At 44.2% G+C, this 21,000-nt stretch overlaps 1 protein-coding gene across 1 annotated transcript in view; it reads left to right on the top strand.

Moving 5' to 3' along the window:
- CHN2 (chimerin 2) overlaps window positions 1-21,000 on the top strand; it is a 216,492-nt gene that overhangs the window by 77,147 nt on the left and 118,345 nt on the right. The window contains exon 2 of the mRNA XM_068152369.1: window positions 14,703-14,741. Coding sequence (XP_068008470.1) covers window positions 14,703-14,741 — 39 coding nt within the window. The remainder of the gene's footprint in view (window positions 1-14,702; window positions 14,742-21,000) is intronic.

Below are 21,000 nucleotides of genomic sequence, written 5' to 3'. Positions count from 1 at the left end.
TGTTTCATGCAAGGTGTTTTGCCAGTATATGATACTGTAAGAACTCATTATCAACTGTAAACATGCCAGGCTGTAGTAAAACACTTCTGAGAGAATTGCAGACTTCCACAAGGCAATTAAAATTCCTCCTGAGTAAGGAAAGAATAAGCCATATTCTTCTTGGGGGAAATAGTCCATGATAGTTTTCTAGTGATTTTTAAATACTGGTAGTAACTCTTCTAGTGCTAAGAATGCAGAGAAGAAGTTGTAGTTACATAGACCTCACTAAGACATGAGAATCTTGGCATCATAAACATATTGTTATAGAACTGAGTTGTAAGAAGATAAACATTTCTCTGTTGTTAGATCCAAGTTGATAACTGCAGGAACAGTGGTACTGGGGGAGCAGTTAAGTGATGGGTGGCAGCACAATAAATAGGAAGTGTTTGTCCATTTGTACAACATATTACTGTGTCTGGAGCCCTCAATATAGGGAGGACATGGACCTGATGGAGAGGATCCAGAGGAGGGCCATGAGAATGATCAAGAGGCTGAAGCACCTCTGCTACAAGGACAGGCTGAGGGAGCTGAGGTTGTTCGTCCTGGAGAAGAGAAGGCTCTGGGGAGACCTTATGGAGGCTTCCAGTACCTGAAGGATGCTACAAAAAGGATGGAGAGAGACTGTTTACAAAGGCCTGCAGTGACAGGACAAGGGGCAATGGCTTCAAACTAGAGAAGAGCAGATTTAGACTGGATGTTATGAAGAAGTTCTTGACTATGAGGGTGGTGAAACACCGGAACAAGTTTCCCAGGGAGGTGGTTATGGCCCCTTCCATGAGGTGAGGCTCAACAAGGCCCTGGGCAGCCTGATCTCATTGGGGATGTCCCTACTGACTGCAGGGAGGTCAGACTGGATGATCTTTGGTGGTCCTTTCTAGCCTGGACCATTCTGTGGTTTGAACAGAAGGTGGGTGCCTCAGTAGTAGCTGACATTGATCAATCAAAAGTATCTTTAAGAAAGAGGAGAACTGAATATCCCAAACCTCACTTCACATAAAATAATAATTCAATTGGCTTTGAATGCAGCTGACACACTTAGATGAAACTGTTACAAATGTAATGAAAAGAAAAATACTGCATATTTAGTGGCAGGGGAAGTACACAGGTAGAGTACTTACTGCTGCTTCTCTTAGAAGCCCTGATTATTCAGAGTTTATCAGAGCTGAGTGAATGATTAATAAGCTTTGCAGGTGGGTGGTGTCCTTCCTGTTTTTCAAGGTTTCATATATAGAAGCAAATATTGCTGCAATACTACAGGGCAATGCTAAAGGAAACCAAAGAAAGATCAAATTATTTACTAATCTTTTATTCTTTTGGAGGTCATTGTGCATGCTCTGGGTAGCAGAGTGATTATCCCTGATATCCAAAGCCTGAGATTGTATTTAGACTGCAGAGTTCCCTAGGGTCTGTAGTGTATGAATAGCCCCAGTGCTGAGTACAACACAGTTTGTGATTCTGTAACTTTCACAGGATCACAGAATCACCAAGGTTGGAAGAGACCTCAAAGATCATCAAGTCCAACCTGTCAGCACAGACCTCATAACTAAACCATGACACCAAGTGCCACGTCCAATCCCCTCTTGAAGACCTCCAGGGATGGTGACTCCACTACGTCCCTGGGCAGCACATTCCAGCAGCCAATTACTTTCTGTGAAGAACTTTCTCCTCACCCCAAGCCTAAACTTCCCCTGGTGCAGCTTGAGACTGTGTCCTCTCATTCTGGTGCTGGTTGCTTGAGAAAAGAGACCAACCTCCACCTGGCTACAACCACCCTTCAGTAGTTGTAGAGAGCAATGAGGTCACCCCTGAGCATCCTCTTCTCCAGGCTAAACAACCCCAGCTCCCTCAGCCTCTCCTCACAGGGCTGTACTCAAGGCCTCTCCCCAGCCTTGTTGCCCTTCTCTGGACATGTTCAAGTGTCTCAATGTCCTTCTTAAACTGAGGGGCCCAGAACTGGACACAGGACTCAAGGTGCAGCCTAACCAATGCAGAGTACAGGGGCACAATGACTTCCCTGCTCCTGCTGGCCACACTATTCTTGATGCATACCAGGATGCCATTGGCCCTCTTGGCCACCTGGGCACACTGCTGGCTCATGTTTAGGCAGCTGTCAATCAGCACCCCCAGGTCCCTTTCTGTTTGGCAGCTTTCCAGTCACTCTGACCCCAGCCTGTAGCTCTGCATGGGGTTGCCATGGCCAAAGTGCAGCCAGTGTTGTGGCCACCCCATGCAGAGCTACAGGCTGGGGTCAGAGTGACTGAAGAGCTGCCACAGGACGATAGGGGTTGGGAGAGATGTCTGGAGATCATTGTGTCCAACCCCCCTGCCAGAGCAGGAACACTGTAAATTCTCTGAATGTTAGCAGTGTAAATTCTCTGAATCACATGGCTTTGCTGAGTGAGAGGAATTACTGGAATTCAACTTGATTCCAAGTCTGCAGTTTCAGCCTTTAAACATTTTTCTCTATCTAGAGAAGGGCAAATGTGGGGCTAGATGGGGAAGATCTAGATGATTTCTGAATAGCTGTCCAGCAGCCTCCACAGTCAGCTGCAGGACCAGGGCTGCCTCACACCATTTGACCAGTCAAGAGCAAACCCTTGTGTCTTTGCTTAGAGAGACGATCAAATTACACGTGTCAGAAATAACTGACTTACCAAAAGCAATGATTTGGGTTTTCCTAGAGGTTAATAAGTTTTCAGGGAATGTGTTGGCTCCTCTGACAAGCCAGATAAATGGGCATCATGTCAAGGTATGACTGCATTTCTGGAACAAGGAATGTGCTGACACTACTTCAACATAAATGCTCTAATTGAACTGCTTCATGGTTACCCTTTTAATGCCGTTTTTTGGCATTATTGCAGTTATTCCAGTCACGTGCTTTCCCTTACAATGCCTGTACTGCTTTGATGAGTCTAGGGATCACTGGCTAGTGGCTTGAGGGGTGTTTGGGGCTTTTTTTTAATATACAGTAAGCAAATGTCTGGAAATGCATTGGCAGAGGGATAAAATTACCTCAGTGGAGCTGTCCTCATACATGCCAGCTGATTATCTGGTCTTGATTTTTAGCCAGGAACTAAATGGTCATTAGAAGCTAAAGTATATCTGTGTAAGGTAGGAGGTCTGCTCACGTGATGTAATTTAATTTATGTCATGGGATTATTCCTACCAAAGAAATGTTAATCTCCCAGTCAGGCAGAAGTCCTGGTTGTGCCATTTTAATGTCTTCATACCTCTGGTTTATAGGCTAGAACCATGAAAAGGTGAAAATGAGTGGGCTCCATTTTAATTGCACTGGATTCAGTGTTAAAATAGAGAATGGTAATAAGTATTGTGGTGTAATTCTTAGTGACCAGGTTAAATTGAATGGCAGCTAGAAATTTATACAGATTTATTTCTTTTTTGGCAATCAAGCATGAAGGAGATGTTTAGTGATTTATTTCTTTCATTTAATTTTCTGCCTTTCTAGATTTCAGACAAACATTAATTACATATATGAGGAAATTATTCTGTTTTGCTCTGTGAACAAAATGTTTCAAAGCATCTAAGTCATAGATGGTCATAGATGCCATCAAAGGTCAAATAAATTCAGTGTGATTCAGTATTAAAAAGGACCTACCTGCCTACTACTAGGCAGTGTGAATACAGGATACAGAATTAACCAGGTTGGAAAAGACCTTTGAGATCATCAAGTCCAACCTATCACCCAACACCAGCTAATCAACTACACCATGGCACTAAGTGCCTCATCCAGTCTTATTTTAAACACTTCCAGGGATGATGACTCCACCACCTCCCTGGGCAGCACAGTCCAATGGCCAGTCACTCTCTCTGAGAATAATTTCTTCCTAGCATCCAGCCTAAACCTTTCCTGGCACAGCTTGAGGCTGTGTCCTCTCGTTCTGGTGCTGGTTTCCTGGGAGAAGAGACCAACCCCCCGCGTGGCTACAACCTCCCTTCAGGTAGTTGTAGAGAGCAATAAGGTCTCCCCTGATCCTCCTCTTCTCCAGGCTAAGCAACCCCAGCTCCCTCAGCCTCTCCTCATAGGGCTTGTGCTCAAACCCCTCCCCAGCTCTGTTGCCCTTCTCTGGACACATTCCAGCATCTCAACACACTCTCCACTCTTTGGTTTTACAGATGTTACCGGAAATATTTATAAAGCCTTGGACATATTTGCATCAACATAATTAAGCCTCATTTGGGTTCTTTGATTTGCTCTGGAAGAGCCTGTTTACTAGTATTTTTTTGGAGCCCCACACAGGAGCCCTAAGAAAGATTAGTCTCCAAAAGAGACTTCTAAAAGTAGAATTGTACAAATACCCTTCCATTTCCCACGTCTCCTATAGCTATTGAGAACTCTGCTTATTCCTTTGTTCCATTTCTACAGTTTGAGTTATGTTTTCAGCACTTTGAATTCTCTTTAGGTCTGTGCAGAATAGAAAGGCAGATTATTACTTGAATGGGATATTGATTCAGATTGGATGTTAGAAAGAAGTTCTTCACCTTGAGGCTGGTGAGACACTGGAAGGTTGCCCAGGGAGGTGGTGGAAGCCTCATCCTTGGAGGTTTTAAGGCCAGGCTGGATGTAGCTGTGAGCAACCTGATGTAGTGTGAGGTGTCCTTGCCCATGGCAGTGGGGATGGAACTAGTTGGTCCTACACATGCCTTCCAACCCTAACAATATTATGATTGCTCCCATTGGATGGTCATAGCTCACTAACCACCACTCACTAAATGCAGAACATGACTTCTTAAGCTGCAAGTTTAGCTGTGGATTCAAATAATTCAGATCCTTTTGAGTAGGTCACTAGTAATTAATTAGCTTATTTCACAGTTGTGTTTTATTTGATCCTAGATATCGCATCTGAATGATTAAATTTACCTGTTTGCCCAATTTTTATGCTTCACTTTAGTAAAACAGACATGTGCATTAAACAAAATTATCCATGGGCTGACCATCTGTCTCTTAGTGGAGAGACACTGTTTTGCCATTTGAAGCAAAAGGGGGAGAGAGCACAATTTGGAAGGAGTGGCTGATAGAATGGACTAAATGAGCTACTTTTACAGCAGTGGCTTGTAATAGCACGTTTAGGGTAGGTAAAAGCAGAAGATCCAAAATAGCTGCCAATTTGTATTGTGGTTATTAAAAGCTTTACTGTCTCAGTGTAATTGCTGGGAGAGAGGGGAGAACACCCCCACCCCCACCCCCCCCTTTTGTGAGCATGTTTTTGACATTTTAAATGGCATGCTATTGCAGATTTTGAGTTATTTATTTTCAGGGTAGTGGAGTGTGAAGCTCCCATTGTCTGAATTGAGACACCAATTACAGGCTGTGGTGCAAAGAAACGATTTGGCCATTCCTGTGGCCATGCCTTATGGTGGAAGTGGAAGTGTCTGATGAAAACAGAAGCTGGAAGTCTCGTTCCACATTTTAGCTGCCCATGTAGAGTAGAATAGAACAGGGTAGAATAGAGTAGAGTAGAGTAGAATAGAGTAGAGTAGAACAGAGTAGAGTAGAATAGAGTAGAGTAGAATAGAGTAGAGTAGAATAGAGTAGAGTAGAATAGAATAGAGTAGAATAGAATAGAGTAGAATAGAATAGAATAGAATAGAATAGAATAGAATAGAATAGAATAGAATAGAATAGAATAGAATAGAATAGAATAGAATAGAATAGAATAGCAGTAGAATAGAATAGAATAGCAGTAGAATAGAATAGAATAGAATAGAATAGAAGTAGAATAGAATAGAATAGAATAGAATAGAATAGAAGTAGAATAGAATAGAATAGAATAGAAGTAGAATAGAATAGAATAGAAGTAGAATAGAATAGGAGTAGAATAGAATAAGAGTAGACTAGAATAGAATTAGAGTAGACTAGAATAGAATAAAACCAGGTTGGAAGAGACCTTCAAGATCATCACGTCCAACCCATCAACCAATCCAACACCACCTAAACTAACCCATGGCACCAAGCACCCCATCAAGTCTCCTCCTGAACACCTCCAATGATGGTGACTCCACCACCTCCCCAGGCAGCCCATTCCAATGGGCAATCACTCTCTCTGTATAGAACTTCTTCCTAACTTCCAACCTAAACCTCCCCTGGTGCAGCCTGAGGCTGTGTCCTCTTGTTCTGGTACTGGCTGCCTGGGAGAAGAGACTGGTGACAGGAAAGTTCAGCCATAAAGCTGGCAACTATTGGCTCCTCCACTGGCAACTTCTGTGCTCTGACTGAAACATTAAACGGAGCTTTTGACATGCTGAAATGTTTCAACAGCTCTATGGCTAATTATTAACTGCAAGAGAATTAATTTTGCTCTTCAAAGGAACAGTGACTGCTCAGGAGTTAGCGAGGTGCTCATTTGACAGTATGATTATTTCCAGCTTAAAAAACAAAAAAAATAGTAAGAATGTTCTTTCTCAAAGTGTAGTCAGATGTGCCTGCAAGGACAGTCACGGCGTGTAATACAAGTAATCAAAACACCCAAAGGTATGTGCCAAATGACAATCAAAGATAGGGGTGGGGAAAGAAGTGCCTGTTTAAAATAGTCTGCACAATGAGTGCAATGTGAGATAGTTGTGTGTGCATGCATTGTAAGAGGTGAGAGGGCAAAATAAACTAAGGTAGCCCTTCGCCATCCACAAGACTAGCCATTAGTAGTTCGGATAAGATGAAAATGAGCTTCTGTAATTGGTACCTTTTAAGCACAGAGTGAACATTATATAATGCAGCCATGTTTTACATGATGAAAAAGGATTGTCCTTTCAAAGAAGCACCCTTAATCATCTCTCACTTTCTTTCTTCATCCACCCAATATATGCTGGGTCTACTCAGCTGGGAAACAGTCTTGCAGAGAAGGACCTGGGGCTCCTGGGGGATGCAAAGCTGAAAATGAGACAATCATGTGCTGGTATCCTGGGCTGTATCAGGGGATCCTTCCCATCTCCTTAGTACTAGTGAGGCCACACCTGGAATGCTGTGTTTTTTTCTGGGCTCCCCAGTACAGGAGACACATGGACATGCTGGATAGAGTCCAACAAAGGGCCACTAAAGTGATGCAGAGATTGGAGCATCTCTCCTGTAAAGAGATTGCCCTGGGCAACTGGCTGCAGGTGGCCATGCTTTTGAGCAGGGGTGTTGGATGACCTTCAGAAGCCAAACGGAGAGGGACCTGGGGGTGCTGATCAACAGCTGCCTAAACATGAGCCAGCAGTGTGCCCAGGTGGCCAAGAAGGCCAATGGCATCCTGGCCTGCATTAGGAATAGTGTGGCCAGCAGGAGCAGGGAGGTCATTGTGCCCCTGTACTCTGCATTGGTTAGGCCACACCTTGAGTCCTGTGTCCAGTTCTGGGCCCCTCAATTTAAGAAGGACATTGAGACACTTGAACGTGTCCAGAGAATAGCAACAAGGCTGGGGAGAGACCTTGAGCACAGCCCTGTGAGGAGAGGCTGAGGGAGCTGGGATTGTTTAGCCTGGAGAAGAGGAGGCTCAGGGCAGACCTTACTGCTCTCTACAACTACCTGAAAGGTGGTTGTAGCCAGGAAGGGGTTGGTCTCTTCTCCCAGGCAACCAGCACCAGAACAAGAGGACACAGTCTCAAGCTGCTCCAGGGGAAGTTTGGGCTGGAGGTGAGGAGAAAGTTCTTCACTGAGAGAGTCATTGGTGATTGGAATGTGCTGCCCAGGGAGGTGGTGGAGTCACTGTCCCTGGAGGTATTCAAAAGGTGATTGGACATGGCACTTGGTTACAGGTGTGGTTACAGGTTGGACTCGATGGTCCTCAAGGTCTCTTCCAACCTTGGCGATACTGTGATACTGTGAAGTCCATTCCAAACTCAACCATTCTGGGAGCCTGTGATACCCATACCCCATTCTAGTGTGTAATACCATTCTGATTGTGGGAAGAGAAAACATAAGAAAAATAGGTGAGAAAAAAATCCGTGCCTAAAGAGTACAAACACTGCTCCTCTTTCACACAGCCCTTTACTCAATAGTTGTATGCTATTATTAGATATATAATTACATATATTAAAATAATACAAAGGAATTTAATAATATATGCTAACTTAATGTTTTGGAAGCAAAGCTATAAAGATGAAAGTCTCTTTGGTGAAACTGTGAAATGTGTCTTTAATGGAAATACGCAAAAGGAATTAAAAGATTAATAGTTATTAGGCTGGCTCCTGAAAATAATAACAGAAGATGGGGGAAAAAAAATAGTGAATAAACTTATTCATCTGCTGAATCATTTGTCTGCACACTGCCAGTGTGCCAGCAGCATCCAGATTGGCTCCTCCTCACACACAAGTCCCTTTTCTTGCACACACAGGTCATAGTTTTAAAATGAGTTGTTACTGGAAAGGAAGTCTGAACTTCAGACAATGGTGGCAGAGAATTCAGGCTAAGGTAATTCTTCCAAGGGCAACTGCAGAGTGCTATTTGTAATCCTTCAGTAAGGACAAATGAGAGGGAGGAAAAAGAAAGAAATCTTTTTTCCACTTTCTTAGTGGCTGTGAAGAAATGAGCAAAGAGCAATGATCCCTCCTTTGGTAGCTGTCCTGCTACTACTCTGTGTAACTCTTCAGTGTCGTAGGAATCATTAGTACTTTGAGAACATCTAGAACTGGGCATGGTGTATAGCTACAGGATGGGTATTTGTCACTGTTCCCCTTCTAAGTCAAGAATATTTTGTTCATGTGACATATCTGTCATCCTTCCTGTAAAACAGTTTCTTCTTTCCAGTGCATTATTAGTCTTGGCAGTCAGAAGAATCAAAGTTTTAGCATAATTACTGTTTTATTAGACCTGCTTCAGGTAGGTCAGTCCCAGTGGTGGTAGCACACATCCACAAGCGTTGGCATAGCATCATGATCATCTTTACAAAGTACAAGGAAGTACTATGAACCAAATCAGTCATTCCAGTGTCTTTCACAACTCCATTGAGGAAGGTGTCACCTTTGGTACAGAGCCAGGCTGGGTAAAGAACAAGGTTTAAAGTCCATGGGTAACTCCACTTGCTGTATAATTAACATGAGCCCATGTCTCAGGAATTGCTTAAGAATGGCCCTGACTAATGTATTAACAATTTACCACCCATTATTTACAGAAATAATGTCTTCTGCCTGCATCTTTCTTTAAAACTACATAACTTCCCCCCTCCCCCCAAAAAAAAACCCAACTTTTTATCTGGCTGCTGGAAGCTTTGCCAATTTCTCAGAACTCCCTTTTCTGTAATCTTTTCCTACTTAGTCAGCTTTACACACCTGCATCAGCTGTCTGAAAATAGTTCATTTCTAAAATGCTTTCCATCCACTCTACTCTGTGCAGAGTAAAGCAAATACAGAGCTAACCAGCTTTTCCTTACTCCCACTTTCCAGTTCCACTCTGTCATTTTTGGTTTGACAGTTTTCTGCAGTATCCTCTCATGTCAGTTCTGCCTGCAGTGTGAAACCTTCTGGTGACTGTAATGCTCCATAGGAGTCAACATTCACACCTGGAACGCGTCCAGAGAAGGGCAGTGAAGTTGGTGAGGGGTTTGGAACACAAGCCCTATGAGGAGAGGCTGAGGGAGCTGGGGTTGCTTAGCCTGGAGAGGAGGAGACTCAGGGGTGACCTTATTGCTCTCTACAACTACCTGAAGGGAGGTTGTAGACAGGCAGATGTTGGTCTCTTCTGCCAGGCAGCCAGCACCAGAACAAGAGGACACAGTCTCAGGCTGTGCCAGGGGAGGTTTAGACTGGATGTTAGGAGGAAGTTCTATACAGAGAGAGTGATTGCCCATTGGAATGGGCTGCCTGGGGAGGTGGTGGAGTCACCATCATTGGAGGTGTTCAGGAGGAGACTTGCTGGGGTGCTTGGTGCCATGGGTTAGTTGTTTAGGTGGGTTGGATTGGTTGATGGGTTGGACACGATGATCTTGAAGGTCTCTTCCGACCTGGTCTATTCTATTCTATTCTATTCTATTCTATTCTATTCTATTCTATTCTATTCTATTCTATTCTATTCTATTCTATTCTATTCTATTCTATTCTATTCTTCTTGCCTTTCTGCTTAGCATACAACTAACTTCTAGTTACTCTTTTAGAGCTAATAAATATTAACCTTCTCAACCATTCCGTGTCAAAGCTTTGAGGTAACAGCATTGTCTGTGATATTGCTTGTGAAAGTCTCTCAGGCTTTTTTGCCAGTTTCACTCTGTTCAGTCAGTATTCCTTGGGTTTTCTGGTTTTGCTAAGGTAATTTCTAATGCAGTATTGGTAAGCTTCGAAATAACAAAAACCACGTAGACTGGACATTCAGTGTTTCTAAAGGAAGTCTCTCTGGGTTCAGAAAGGTGTGTCAGAGCTGGCCCTCAGACTTTTTTTCTAGAACTGATTTTCATCTTGTGCTCTGAGTTTTCTCCTGTGACAACTGCTTTCAGCCTTGGCTGGCTCAGTTTCTGAATTTAAACAAGAAGTCACTGCTGAAAGTGTGAACCCTTCAAGAAAACAGCAAGAGGGCTGACCCTGTCTTAGCACCTAGGAACACCTCAGTGAACCCTTTTTCACATGCTGCCAAGCACAGTTGTGATAAGCATTATGATCAAAGTTCATATTAGAAATAGCATTTAATGAGAGGTCAGTGCAGAGTGCTCATCATTTGTGCCAGTTTGGACTCATTGATTGTTTTTGTTAAGTGGCTCAAATCCAAGGTCTGTTGTCCTTCCTGAGACCATTGAAAGAAAGCTGGTGAGGGACTTTTTAGGATGATATGACTGGGGAGAATAGAGCATAACTAGCAATGGGTAGATTCAGATTGGATGTTAGGAAGAGGGTGGTGAGACACTGGAACAGGTTGCCCAGGGAGGTGGTGGAAGCCTCATTCCTGGAGGTTTTTAAGGCCAGGCTGCATGTGGCTCTGAGCAACCTGATGTAGTGTGAGGTGTCCCTGCCCATGGCAGGGGGCTTGGAACTGGATGATCCTTGAGGTCCTTTCCAACCCTAACAATCTTATGATTGCCATGTGCAAAACTGAAGGCAGAAACTGTGGAAATTGAGGGGTCATGTTACTACACCCACCCAAACTCCTGGCAATTCCTGTGAACCTGCTGCGTTCAGATGGGAAGCAGAGCATGATGTAACTAGTAGAGCTACCTTATAGTAAATGAATACTAATAAAAAGAACAGAAATATATATATATATACACACACAAAAGGCAAATTGTAGTAGTCCAGTCTACTGAGGGTCAGAATCACAGAACGTTAGGGGCTGGAAGGGACCTCAAAAGCTCATCCAGTCCAACCCCACTGCCAGAGCAGGATGACCTAGACCAGGTCACACAGGAACACATCCAGGCAGGTCTTGAATATCTCCTGAGAGGGAGACTCCACAACCCCCCTGGGCAGCCTGTTCCAGTCTTCTGTCACCCTCACAGTGAAAAAAATTCTTCCTCCTGTTTCCATGGAACTTCCTATGCCTCGAATTCCACCCATTGCCCCTTGTGCTGTCTTTTGGAATTACTGAGCAGAGCCTGGCTCCAGCCTCTCAGCACTCATTTGTCTCATTTGACCCCTGTTGAAGTTTAGTTTAATCATCCAGGATGGGAGTCCTAAGACCTTATCATAGATGGAGGAGAGTCAGTGTATTCCTCTGGTGACTCAAATGTGGTAATTGTTGTTCTGTGTTGTTCTGTGCCTGCAGTTGTGCAGAATGGTTGTGTGTGGCTCCTATCTAGACAGGGGGAAGTGGCCTCCTTCCACAAAGGGAGCAAGAGGTCTATATTCATTAAACATCTTCCTGATCATCTCTGTCTCAAGGTTGTATTGAAATTAATTGTCCTTGATTTCCCTACAAATGGATGACATCAGATGTCATGCAGGAGAGCTTGTATAAGTATTATCACCTATATGGAGTTTTGATCCTTGTGTCTTAGGGGCATGTTATCAGCTGATGGGATCACAGAGCATGTGGTACCTCATAAGGGTCAATGAGGAGCTGGTTTTCCTATGATTGTGCTGCCCTTAGGAATTATTTTAGCCATTGCAGAATGGTTCTGTCTGCACTTTCCCGGGCTGAAAGCTTCATAACCATGACAAATCAAACAGAACCATTGAGAGTTTTGGTTTATGACTGTCTTCTGGACGATTGTTCTCCACCTAGAGTGCAGGCTTTCCACACTAACAGCCTGCCTGAAGCTAAGGAAGCACTTTATGCCCACTTGTAGATCAACTTGCACAGTCCTCTTAATTTGGAAGACTAAAGCAACATCTGATACTCTCTGGGGTTTTTTTATTGCTTCTCACACTTTATTTCCTTTTCTGAAGTCAGGAGTGTAGACAATCAGTGATTGGCATCATCTCAGCATTTCTCCTATTGGAAAAACACATTTAGTGAACAAGAGGGTTCAGAAATTCTCTTGCACTAGTGTGATAGAGGAGTTTGATACACAATATTATGGTGTTATGGTAAACTATATGTGGAGGAGCAGATGCATAGGAAAAAAGAGTAATACATTACCATTATAATGTGAGAGGAGAAAAAAATTAGTCAGCTCTTGCATGAATAAATTTCTCTGGTCTCGTGAATAGCTTCATATAATTTAAAATAATCCTTCTGTATAATGAACTTGCAGGCTAATTACTCTTGAATTGCCACAGCATGGTAGTACTCTGTCAGCCTGGGAGTGTTTTGAATCTTGCCAAAATTGCAAAGTAGATACAGTTGAAAGTAAAATTGAATGGGTTTTCCTGATCAATGTATCTGCAAGCTGGCTGAGGGCATTATTCCACAGAGTCACTAACTGTACTCATTGGCAGTATCATCCTTTTGTGAAACAATAGAGTTAAAAGCAGCAGATGGTAGTTAATGATTAACATTCCTAGTAAACAAACTTTTGCAGAGATATATTTAAAGTGTCTGTGTGTATATAAATAGACAAGGAGCATGAGCTATGCAACTACAATTGAATTATATTAGCATAACTTAAGAAGAAGTTTGGTAAATAGCAAACACCTTAATTAACTTGCACAGTATTAGGAGGATAATGACATGCCTCCTGCAAATGACTCTTCAAAGCGTTTGGCAACATGGCAGTTCAGAGCCAAACTCCAGTCCCCTGTACCCCACCCACCCCTTCTGGCTAGGGTATGGTAACTTTTTTAACTCCTACTGTTCAAGCTTGGCCTCTGCTGGGATTTCTGGGTGTTGAAGCAACAGGCTTTCTTTGCAGAAGGCTGAACACCTTGCTGTGGAGTGGGAGTGTGCCCTCCAGTTGTGTCTGTTTGCCTCCCAGCCTGGAGAACCCTTTGCTTGCTGGGCTCTCTTAACACAGGATGGTGTGGAGGTGTAGCTCAGGCTCTTCAAGCTTATATGTGTAAAGACATTTTGCTCCTTCTGCAAAAATCAGTCTGAAAAAGAGAAGGCTTCAAGGAGACCTTATTGTGGCCTTGCTGTGTCTTAAGGGGGCCTACAAGAAAGCTGGGGTGTCAGGTAATGATAGCACTAGGGGGAATGGAGCAAAACTAGAAATGGGCAGATTGAGATTGGATGTTAGGAAGAAGTTCTTCCCCACGAGGGTGGTGAGACACTGGAACAGGTTGCCCAGGGAGGTGGTAGAAGCCTCATCCCTGGAGGTTTTTAAGGCCAGGCTGGATGTGGCTCTGAGCAACCTGATGTAGTGTGAGGTGTCCCTGCCCATGGCAGGGGGGTTGGAACTGGATGCTCCTTGAGGTCCTTTCCAACCCTGACAATTCTATGATTCTATAAACATTTAAAAAAAAATGCTCTGCAGCATTATGTAACTCTGATGCTAACAAGAGCTACCAGCTCTGTTTTGTGCCCCTGCAGTCAATGAGGGCAGTCACTGTGTGCTTCCAATTGTAGGTTTTGCAGTCTTCTTTTTCTAAGCTTTTTAGTATTGCTGATACAGCTTCTGGAAAAGATGCCAATTACATATTCTACTGGACTCAAGAAGTGGTCAAGGTGGTGGAGTCACCATCACTGGAGGTGTTCAGGAGGAGACTTGATAGGCTGCTTGGTGCCATGGTTTGGTTGATTAGGTGGTGTTGGATGATAGGTTGGACACGATGATCTTGAAGTTCTCTTCCAACCTGGTCTGGTCTGGTCTATTCTATTCTATTCTATTCTATTCTATTCTATTCTATTCTATTCTATTCTATTCTATTCTATTCTATGTGTAACTGAATCTTGGTTTTGGAACTGCTGGATCTGTGCATTGGAGTCCAGCCTGAGCTGTGTATCTTTTTAGTTAAGATGTGTGGTATTCATTGATGCTTGTTCTGAAATCTTTGAAGCCTTACTGAAAACCAGTAGTGATTTGTCAATTTATCATGCCAAGTAAGTAAGTAATGTAGTTAACAGTCTAGTTTATTATGTTTTTAAAAACACTGTTGGGTCAGGCAACTATATGCAAATTGATAAGAAATTAATTCCTGCTACATGTGAATGATTTGGGGGAAGCACACTGGATCCCCAAGCAGCTGAAATTTATATTCTCCTCTCACATGAGATACTGCAGTGTAAATGAGCTAGCTTCTCTCTTGGGAAAGACAGAGGAGTCTTGCTGACAAGCTGAGGTTTCTGAGCAGAAAAGTGCATGCTGAGAGCTTGCCTGACTCAGTGTCCAATTGAGTGATATCTTGTCTTCTTTTTACTTCTGTTTTAGATGCTGAAGAATACCAGCCTCCAATATGGAAATCCTACTGTAAGTATATGAGACATTGGAATAATTTTAGTATCTTACCAAGGTGCCACTGTTAGACCTTTTCTCCTTGTTTAGAAAAAGAGACTTACATGTATTGTGGCCTTGCAGTATCTTAATGGGGCCTACAAGAAAGCTGGGGAGGGACTTTTTAGAGTGTCAGGTAATGATAGGACTAGGGGGAATGCGAAAAAAATAGAAATGGATAGTTTCAGATTGGATGTTAGGAAGAAGTTCTTCCCTGTGAGGGTGGTGAGACACTGGGACAGGCTGCCCAGGGAGGTGGTGGAAGCCTCATCCCTGGAGGTTTTTAAGGCCAGGCTGGATGTGTCTCTGAGCAACCTGAGGCAGTGTGAGGTGTCCCTGCCCATGGCAGGTGGTTGGAACTAGGTGATCCTTGAGGTCCCTTCCAACTCTAACAGTTCTGTGATTTTGTGTGCTAGGTGCTTGTAGAAATCACAGCAAAGACAGCAAAGAAATTTGAACTCTTCCTTTTTCCCCATGGAGCAAGTTCAGCAGCATTATGAGTGCTGGACTCTCTGCTTTGCCTTACAAGTGTGTAGATCCTGGGTTTCATGGTTTCTCTGCTGAGATTTTTCAAGAAGGATTCCTGGTAGAGGTAGAGGTTAATGCTTCTTATGTTTACTAAAGGTCAGATTTGAGTGTACTTGTCTTTTTATATGGGCCACCAAATCACATTAAGATAATAGCATTTTTGATCTTTAGCAATAGAAGCTGATTTTTGAAGTGGTGGCTTGGAAGTTGGAGACACCATTATCAGGTCTTTGAGGCTTCCTGTCTGCCTTTAGAAAAATAATTTACATGGAGTGCCGTGCAGAAGTGCACATTTAAAGATCTTTTTGCTTTGTTCCAGATGTATTTTCTAATAGATCTAAGTCAAAATGTTAGCTTTTCAAACCTTAAAGATAGCCTTTCACAGAGTCACAGAATGTTAGGGGTTGGAAGGGACTTCAAAAGATCATCATAGCCTTTTAAATATGATCTTTTTGTTTTAAACCTTTCCTGGAACTTAAATGAAACTGTAGCTTTGGGTATGGAGGTTTTTTGCCCTCCCAGATACAGAACTATCCTAAGCAAAAGTTGTCTCTTGTATTGTGGCAACTTCAAATTCAGTACAGTGCCATTACCAACAGGCAAGGATCACAGTAGGTACGTGTGTGTGCACGTCTTAAGTTTAAAGACTGGAATCAACTTGTTGACTTCACTTCTACACATGTTTAGCTATCTTGCTGACTTCAAAGACATCATCTCTGTATTTACCTGAGAATGACATTCTGCCTCAGAATGGCTGGCATTTTCTCAAAGAAAGTTTGAGTATGCCCTTAAATTACAAAAAAGAATTGCTCCTCAGAACACTGTTTTCTAGTGTGTTAAAGGTCGTGCTGGGTTGAAACTACCCCCCAATTAATTTGAGAGAATTACCCCCCCCCAAAATAAAATTGCCAGACTAGGCCAGTGGAAGCAAGTGAAGCTATATTTACTAGAAGTAAAATCTGGAAATATGAAATGCAATGAATCTGTACAAAATATACAACATTTACATGTATTTACAGTTTATAAACAACACAAGAACCCCCCTGGACAAAACCAGGGGGCTACCAGTAGCATCCCTCTCTTCTCCCCCTGGACAAGGGAAAGAGAAAGGGGAGAAAAGTAGAGAGTAGCTTGTTAGTACTTAGCCACAACAAAGAAACACAGCCAAGGTCAGCAAGCCAGCAGAAGCAATCAGCAAGTATCCAGTAGAGCAAAGAGCCAAGAAAGAGAAAAGAGTAGTTTATACAACTAAATTTATGTTAGTTACCAGATCAATGGGATCATTTAGAACCTATAATTACTTTCCCTTTGCATCCAATGGTGATTTATTTACCTTCTATCACCTTCTACTCAAAATCTGTAGAAAATTTCCTAGACATCAGCCAAAAAACTACCACACAGGTTATTGTTGCAGTATTTCGAATGTATAAGTAAAGAATCTGCTCAGAAGTCAGCAGGAGTATCCTGATTTGAGATGAACCATTCCAGCAGGCGTTGCTGGGCCCTTGGAAAGAAGCAGACACTTGAATGGGTTTTTTCAATTTAGAAGAGGAACTTGGCTTACTCAAAATCAATGGAAAACCTCCCATTGACTCTGATGAGACCAGAATGTGAAATGACAGATGTTTCCTTTTATGCAGGAAGTTTTCATTAAGAAGTCAGAGAAAATAAGCACATGCCTTTCTTATCTTCTCTTGAGTTGCCCTGGTGGTGCAGCAGACAGATTGCTGCATGCAGTGTAAAAAAGTTTGCTTGCTTCTGCGTGCACATGGTCCAAGGAAACTTTATTGTAATATTAAAAAGCAACAAAGCAACCAAAACCCAACAAAACAAACCCAAACCACCAAGAAACAAAAAAACCCAAGAATGAACTAGTAGAGGAGGAATTCTGCCCCTGTACACTGCACTGGTTAGGCCACACCTCGCACCTCGAGTACTGTGTCCAGTTCTGGGCCCCTCACTTTAGGAAGGAGGTTGACTTGCTGGAACGAGTCCAGAGAAGGGCAACGAAGTTGGTGAGGGGTTTGGAACACAAGCCCTATGAGGAGAGGCTGAGGGAGCTGGGGTTGCTTAGCCTGGAGAGGAGGAGACTCAGGGGTGACCTTATTGCTCTCTACAACTACCTGAAGGGAGGTTGTAGGCAGGCGGATGTTGGTCTCTTCTCCCAGGCAGCCAGCACCAGAACAAGAGGACACAGTCTCAGGCTGCGCGAGGGAAGGTTTAGGTTGGATGTTAGGAGGAAGTTCTATACAGAGAGAGTGATTGCCCATTGGAATGGGCTGCCTGGGGAGGTGGTGGAGTCACCATCATTGGAGGTGTTCAGGAGGAGACTTGATGGGGTGCTTGGTGCCATGGGTTAGTTGTTTAAGTGGGTTGGATTGGTTGATGGGTTGGACGCGATGATCTTGAAGGTCTCTTCCAACCTGGTCTGGTCTATTCTATTCTGTTCTGTTCTGTTCTATTCCTGTTCAGATATATGTACAATGCCAGTGCTGCGGTAAAGACAAAATCGTGGCCTCAGCATCTGAGCCCCCTGCATGAATGACCTTGGCAATAGTTCTGCAGCTCTAAAACGCAGAAAATAGTTTGAGGTTACAGACATTTACTGCTGAGACTGCTCAGCCACAGACAGTTTACATTGCTGTGTTAAGTACTGTATGCTGCTTTACTCTGCTAAAAAATCTCCATCTGGTAAATTAATTACAGAGGTGATGTCCCACAGCATTAGTCTGTAATGCAATATTCTGTCCTGCCCCATCACAATTTTAATCAGCCTGTGTATTTCATTTTTGCTGGTCTGTGTTTACTGACTAACAATCATTTGCAGTGTATTTTATCTAGTAACTTCTGAAGTTTGCTCACATACTGTTAAGATACTTAGTATAAAGTTTTTGGAGGGAAGGGAGGCCAATCAGAGGGACCTTGACAGGCTGGAGAGCTGGGCCCGTGACAACCTCATGAGGTTCAACATGACCAAGTGCAAGGTCCTGCATCTGGGTTGGGGCAATCCCAAGCACAAATATAAGCTGGGCAGGGACTGGCTTGAGAGCAGCCCTGAGGAAAAAGACTTAGGGGCGCTGGTGGAATGAGAAGCTCAACATGAGCCACCAGCGTGCCCTTGGCAGCCCAGAAAGCCAACCACATCCTGGGCTGCATCAAGAGAAGCATAGCCAGCAGGGTGAGGGAGGTGATTCTCCCCCTCTACTCCGCTCTGGTGAGACCCTACCTGGAGTACTGCATCCAGTTCTTGAGCTTCTACTACAAGAAGGATCTGGATGTGCTGGATCGTATCCAGAGAAGGGCAACAAGAATGATCAGAGGGCTGGAGCACCCCTGCTATTGAGACAGACTGAGAGAATTGTGGTTGTTCAGTCTGGAGAAAAGAAAGTTCCAAGGCGACCTACTTGTGGCCTTCCAGTACCTACAGAAAAGCTGGGGAGGGACTTTTTAGGGTGTCAGGTGAATAGGACTAGGGGGAATGGAACAAAATTAGAAATGGGTAGATTCAGTTTGGATGTTAGGAAGAAATTCTTCCCCATGAGGGTGGTGAGACACTGGCACAGGTTGCCCAGGGAGGTGGTGGAAGCCTCATCCCTGGAGGTTTTTAAGGCCAGGCTGGATGTGGCTGCGAGCAACCTGCTGTAGTGTGAGGTGTCCCTGCCCATGGCAGGGGGGTTGGAATTTGATGCTCCTTGAGGTCCCTCCCAACCCTGACAATTCTGTGATTTCTAAGTCTTGGATATGTTTAGGTGCAGTGTATTGCCTTTTATTGGCATCAAGGCTTCAATTCTTCTAGCTTTTCCACAAAGGCTGTTTATGAGGGCAAAGCCTTCAAATAAACCGCATGATGATCAAAGTGGAACAACTTTCAGAATCCAAACTTTACTCCTTGGTATAATGTGCAGGCTTGATTCAGCTGTATTTGAAAGAACACTTGTAATGCAGATCCTCTCTTGCTTATGAAGAGTTGTTAGGAGGTACATAGGTTTCACCTATTACAAGATTTCTCAGACTTTTTCTAATGGGCCTGGCACACAGAGCATAAAAAAAAAGGCAAGAAGAATTTTGTGCTACCAGGAAGCGACTTAGGGAGAAACAATCTGTAACGTTACCAGCAGCCAGCAGGCTCTAGGCAAAGGATTTCATAGTTTCATAGTTTCATTCAGGGTTGGAAGGGACCACAAGGATCATCTAGTTCCAACCCCCCTGCCATGGGCAGGGACACCCCATACTAGATCAGGCTGGACAGAGCCTCATCCAGCCTGCTCTTAAACACCCCCAGGGACGGGGCCTCGACCACCTCCCTGGACAACCCATTCCAGGGTTTCACCACTCTCATGGTGAAGAACCTCCTCCTCACATCCATCCTGAATCTCCCCACCTCCAGCTTCATTCCATTCCCCCTAGTCCTATCACTACCTGATATCCTGAGAAGTCCTTCCCCAGCCTTCCTGTAGGCCCCCTTCAGATACTGGAAGGCGACAATTAGGTCACCTCGGAGCCTTCTCTTCTGCAGACTGAACAGCCCCAACTCCTTCAGTCTGTCCTCATAGGAGAGGTGCTCCAGCCCTCTGATCATCCTCGTGGCCCTTCTCTGGACACGTTCCAGCACCTCCACATCCCTCTTGTAATAGGGGCTCCAGAACTGGACACAGTACTCCAGGTGGGGTCTCACCAGGGCTGAGTAGAGGGGGAGGATCACCTCCCTTGACCTGCTAGCCACACTTCTCCTGATGCAGCCCAGGATCTGATTGGCTTTGCGGGCTGCAAGTGCACACTGAGAGCTCATGTTGAGCTTTTTGTCCACCAGCACCCCCAAGTCTCTCTCCTCAGGGCTATCCTCCAGCCAGTCACTGCCCAGCCTGTATTTGTGCCTGGGATTGCCTCGACCCAGATGCAGGACCCTGCACTTGCTCTTATTGAACTTCATGAGGTTGGCCTGTGCCCACCTCTCCAGCCTGTCAAGGTCCCACTGGATGGCCTCCCTTCCCTCCAGCGTGTCTGCTGCACCACACAGCTTGGTGTCATCAGCAAACTTGCTGAGGGTGCACTCAATGCCACTGTCCATGTCCCCCACAAAGATGTTGAATAAGACAGGTCCCAGGACTGATCCCTGAGGGACTCCACTTGTCACTGGCCTCCACTGGGACATGGAGCCATTGACAGCCACTCTTTGGGTGCGGCCATCAAGCCAGTTCCTTATCCATCTAGTGGTCCACCAATCAAACCCATGTGTCACCAGTTTGGAGACCAGGATGTGGTGTGGGACAGTGTCAAAGGCTTTGCTCAGGTCCAGGTAAACGACATCAGTTGCTTGCCCCTCATCTATTAATTTTGTCACCTGCTCATAGAAGGCCACCAGGTTGGTCAGGCAGGATTTGCCCTTGGCAAAGCCATGCTGACTGTTCCCAATCACCTCTTCACTATTCTTTTGAGCGAGTAGTGACTCCAGGAGGATCTGTTCCATGATCTTTCCAGGCACAGAGGTGAGACTGACTGGCCTGTAGTTCCCTGGTTCCTCCTTCTTGCCCTTTTTGAAGATGGGGGCAATGTTTCCCCTTTTCCAGTCTGTGGGGACTTCACCAGACTGCCAGGACTTTTGAAATATAATAGAGAGGGGTTTAGCAACCTCATCTGCCAGTTCTCTCAGTACCCGTGGGTGTAACCCGTCGGGTCCCATGGACTTGAACACTTTCAGGTTCTTCAG

Source organism: Melanerpes formicivorus, unplaced genomic scaffold, assembly GCF_026170545.1.
Source record: "Melanerpes formicivorus ecotype bairdi unplaced genomic scaffold, bMelFor1.0.p_v2 SCAF_23, whole genome shotgun sequence".
Taxonomy (NCBI): domain Eukaryota; kingdom Metazoa; phylum Chordata; class Aves; order Piciformes; family Picidae; genus Melanerpes; species Melanerpes formicivorus.
This window is presented reverse-complemented; position numbering and strand designations above follow the sequence as displayed.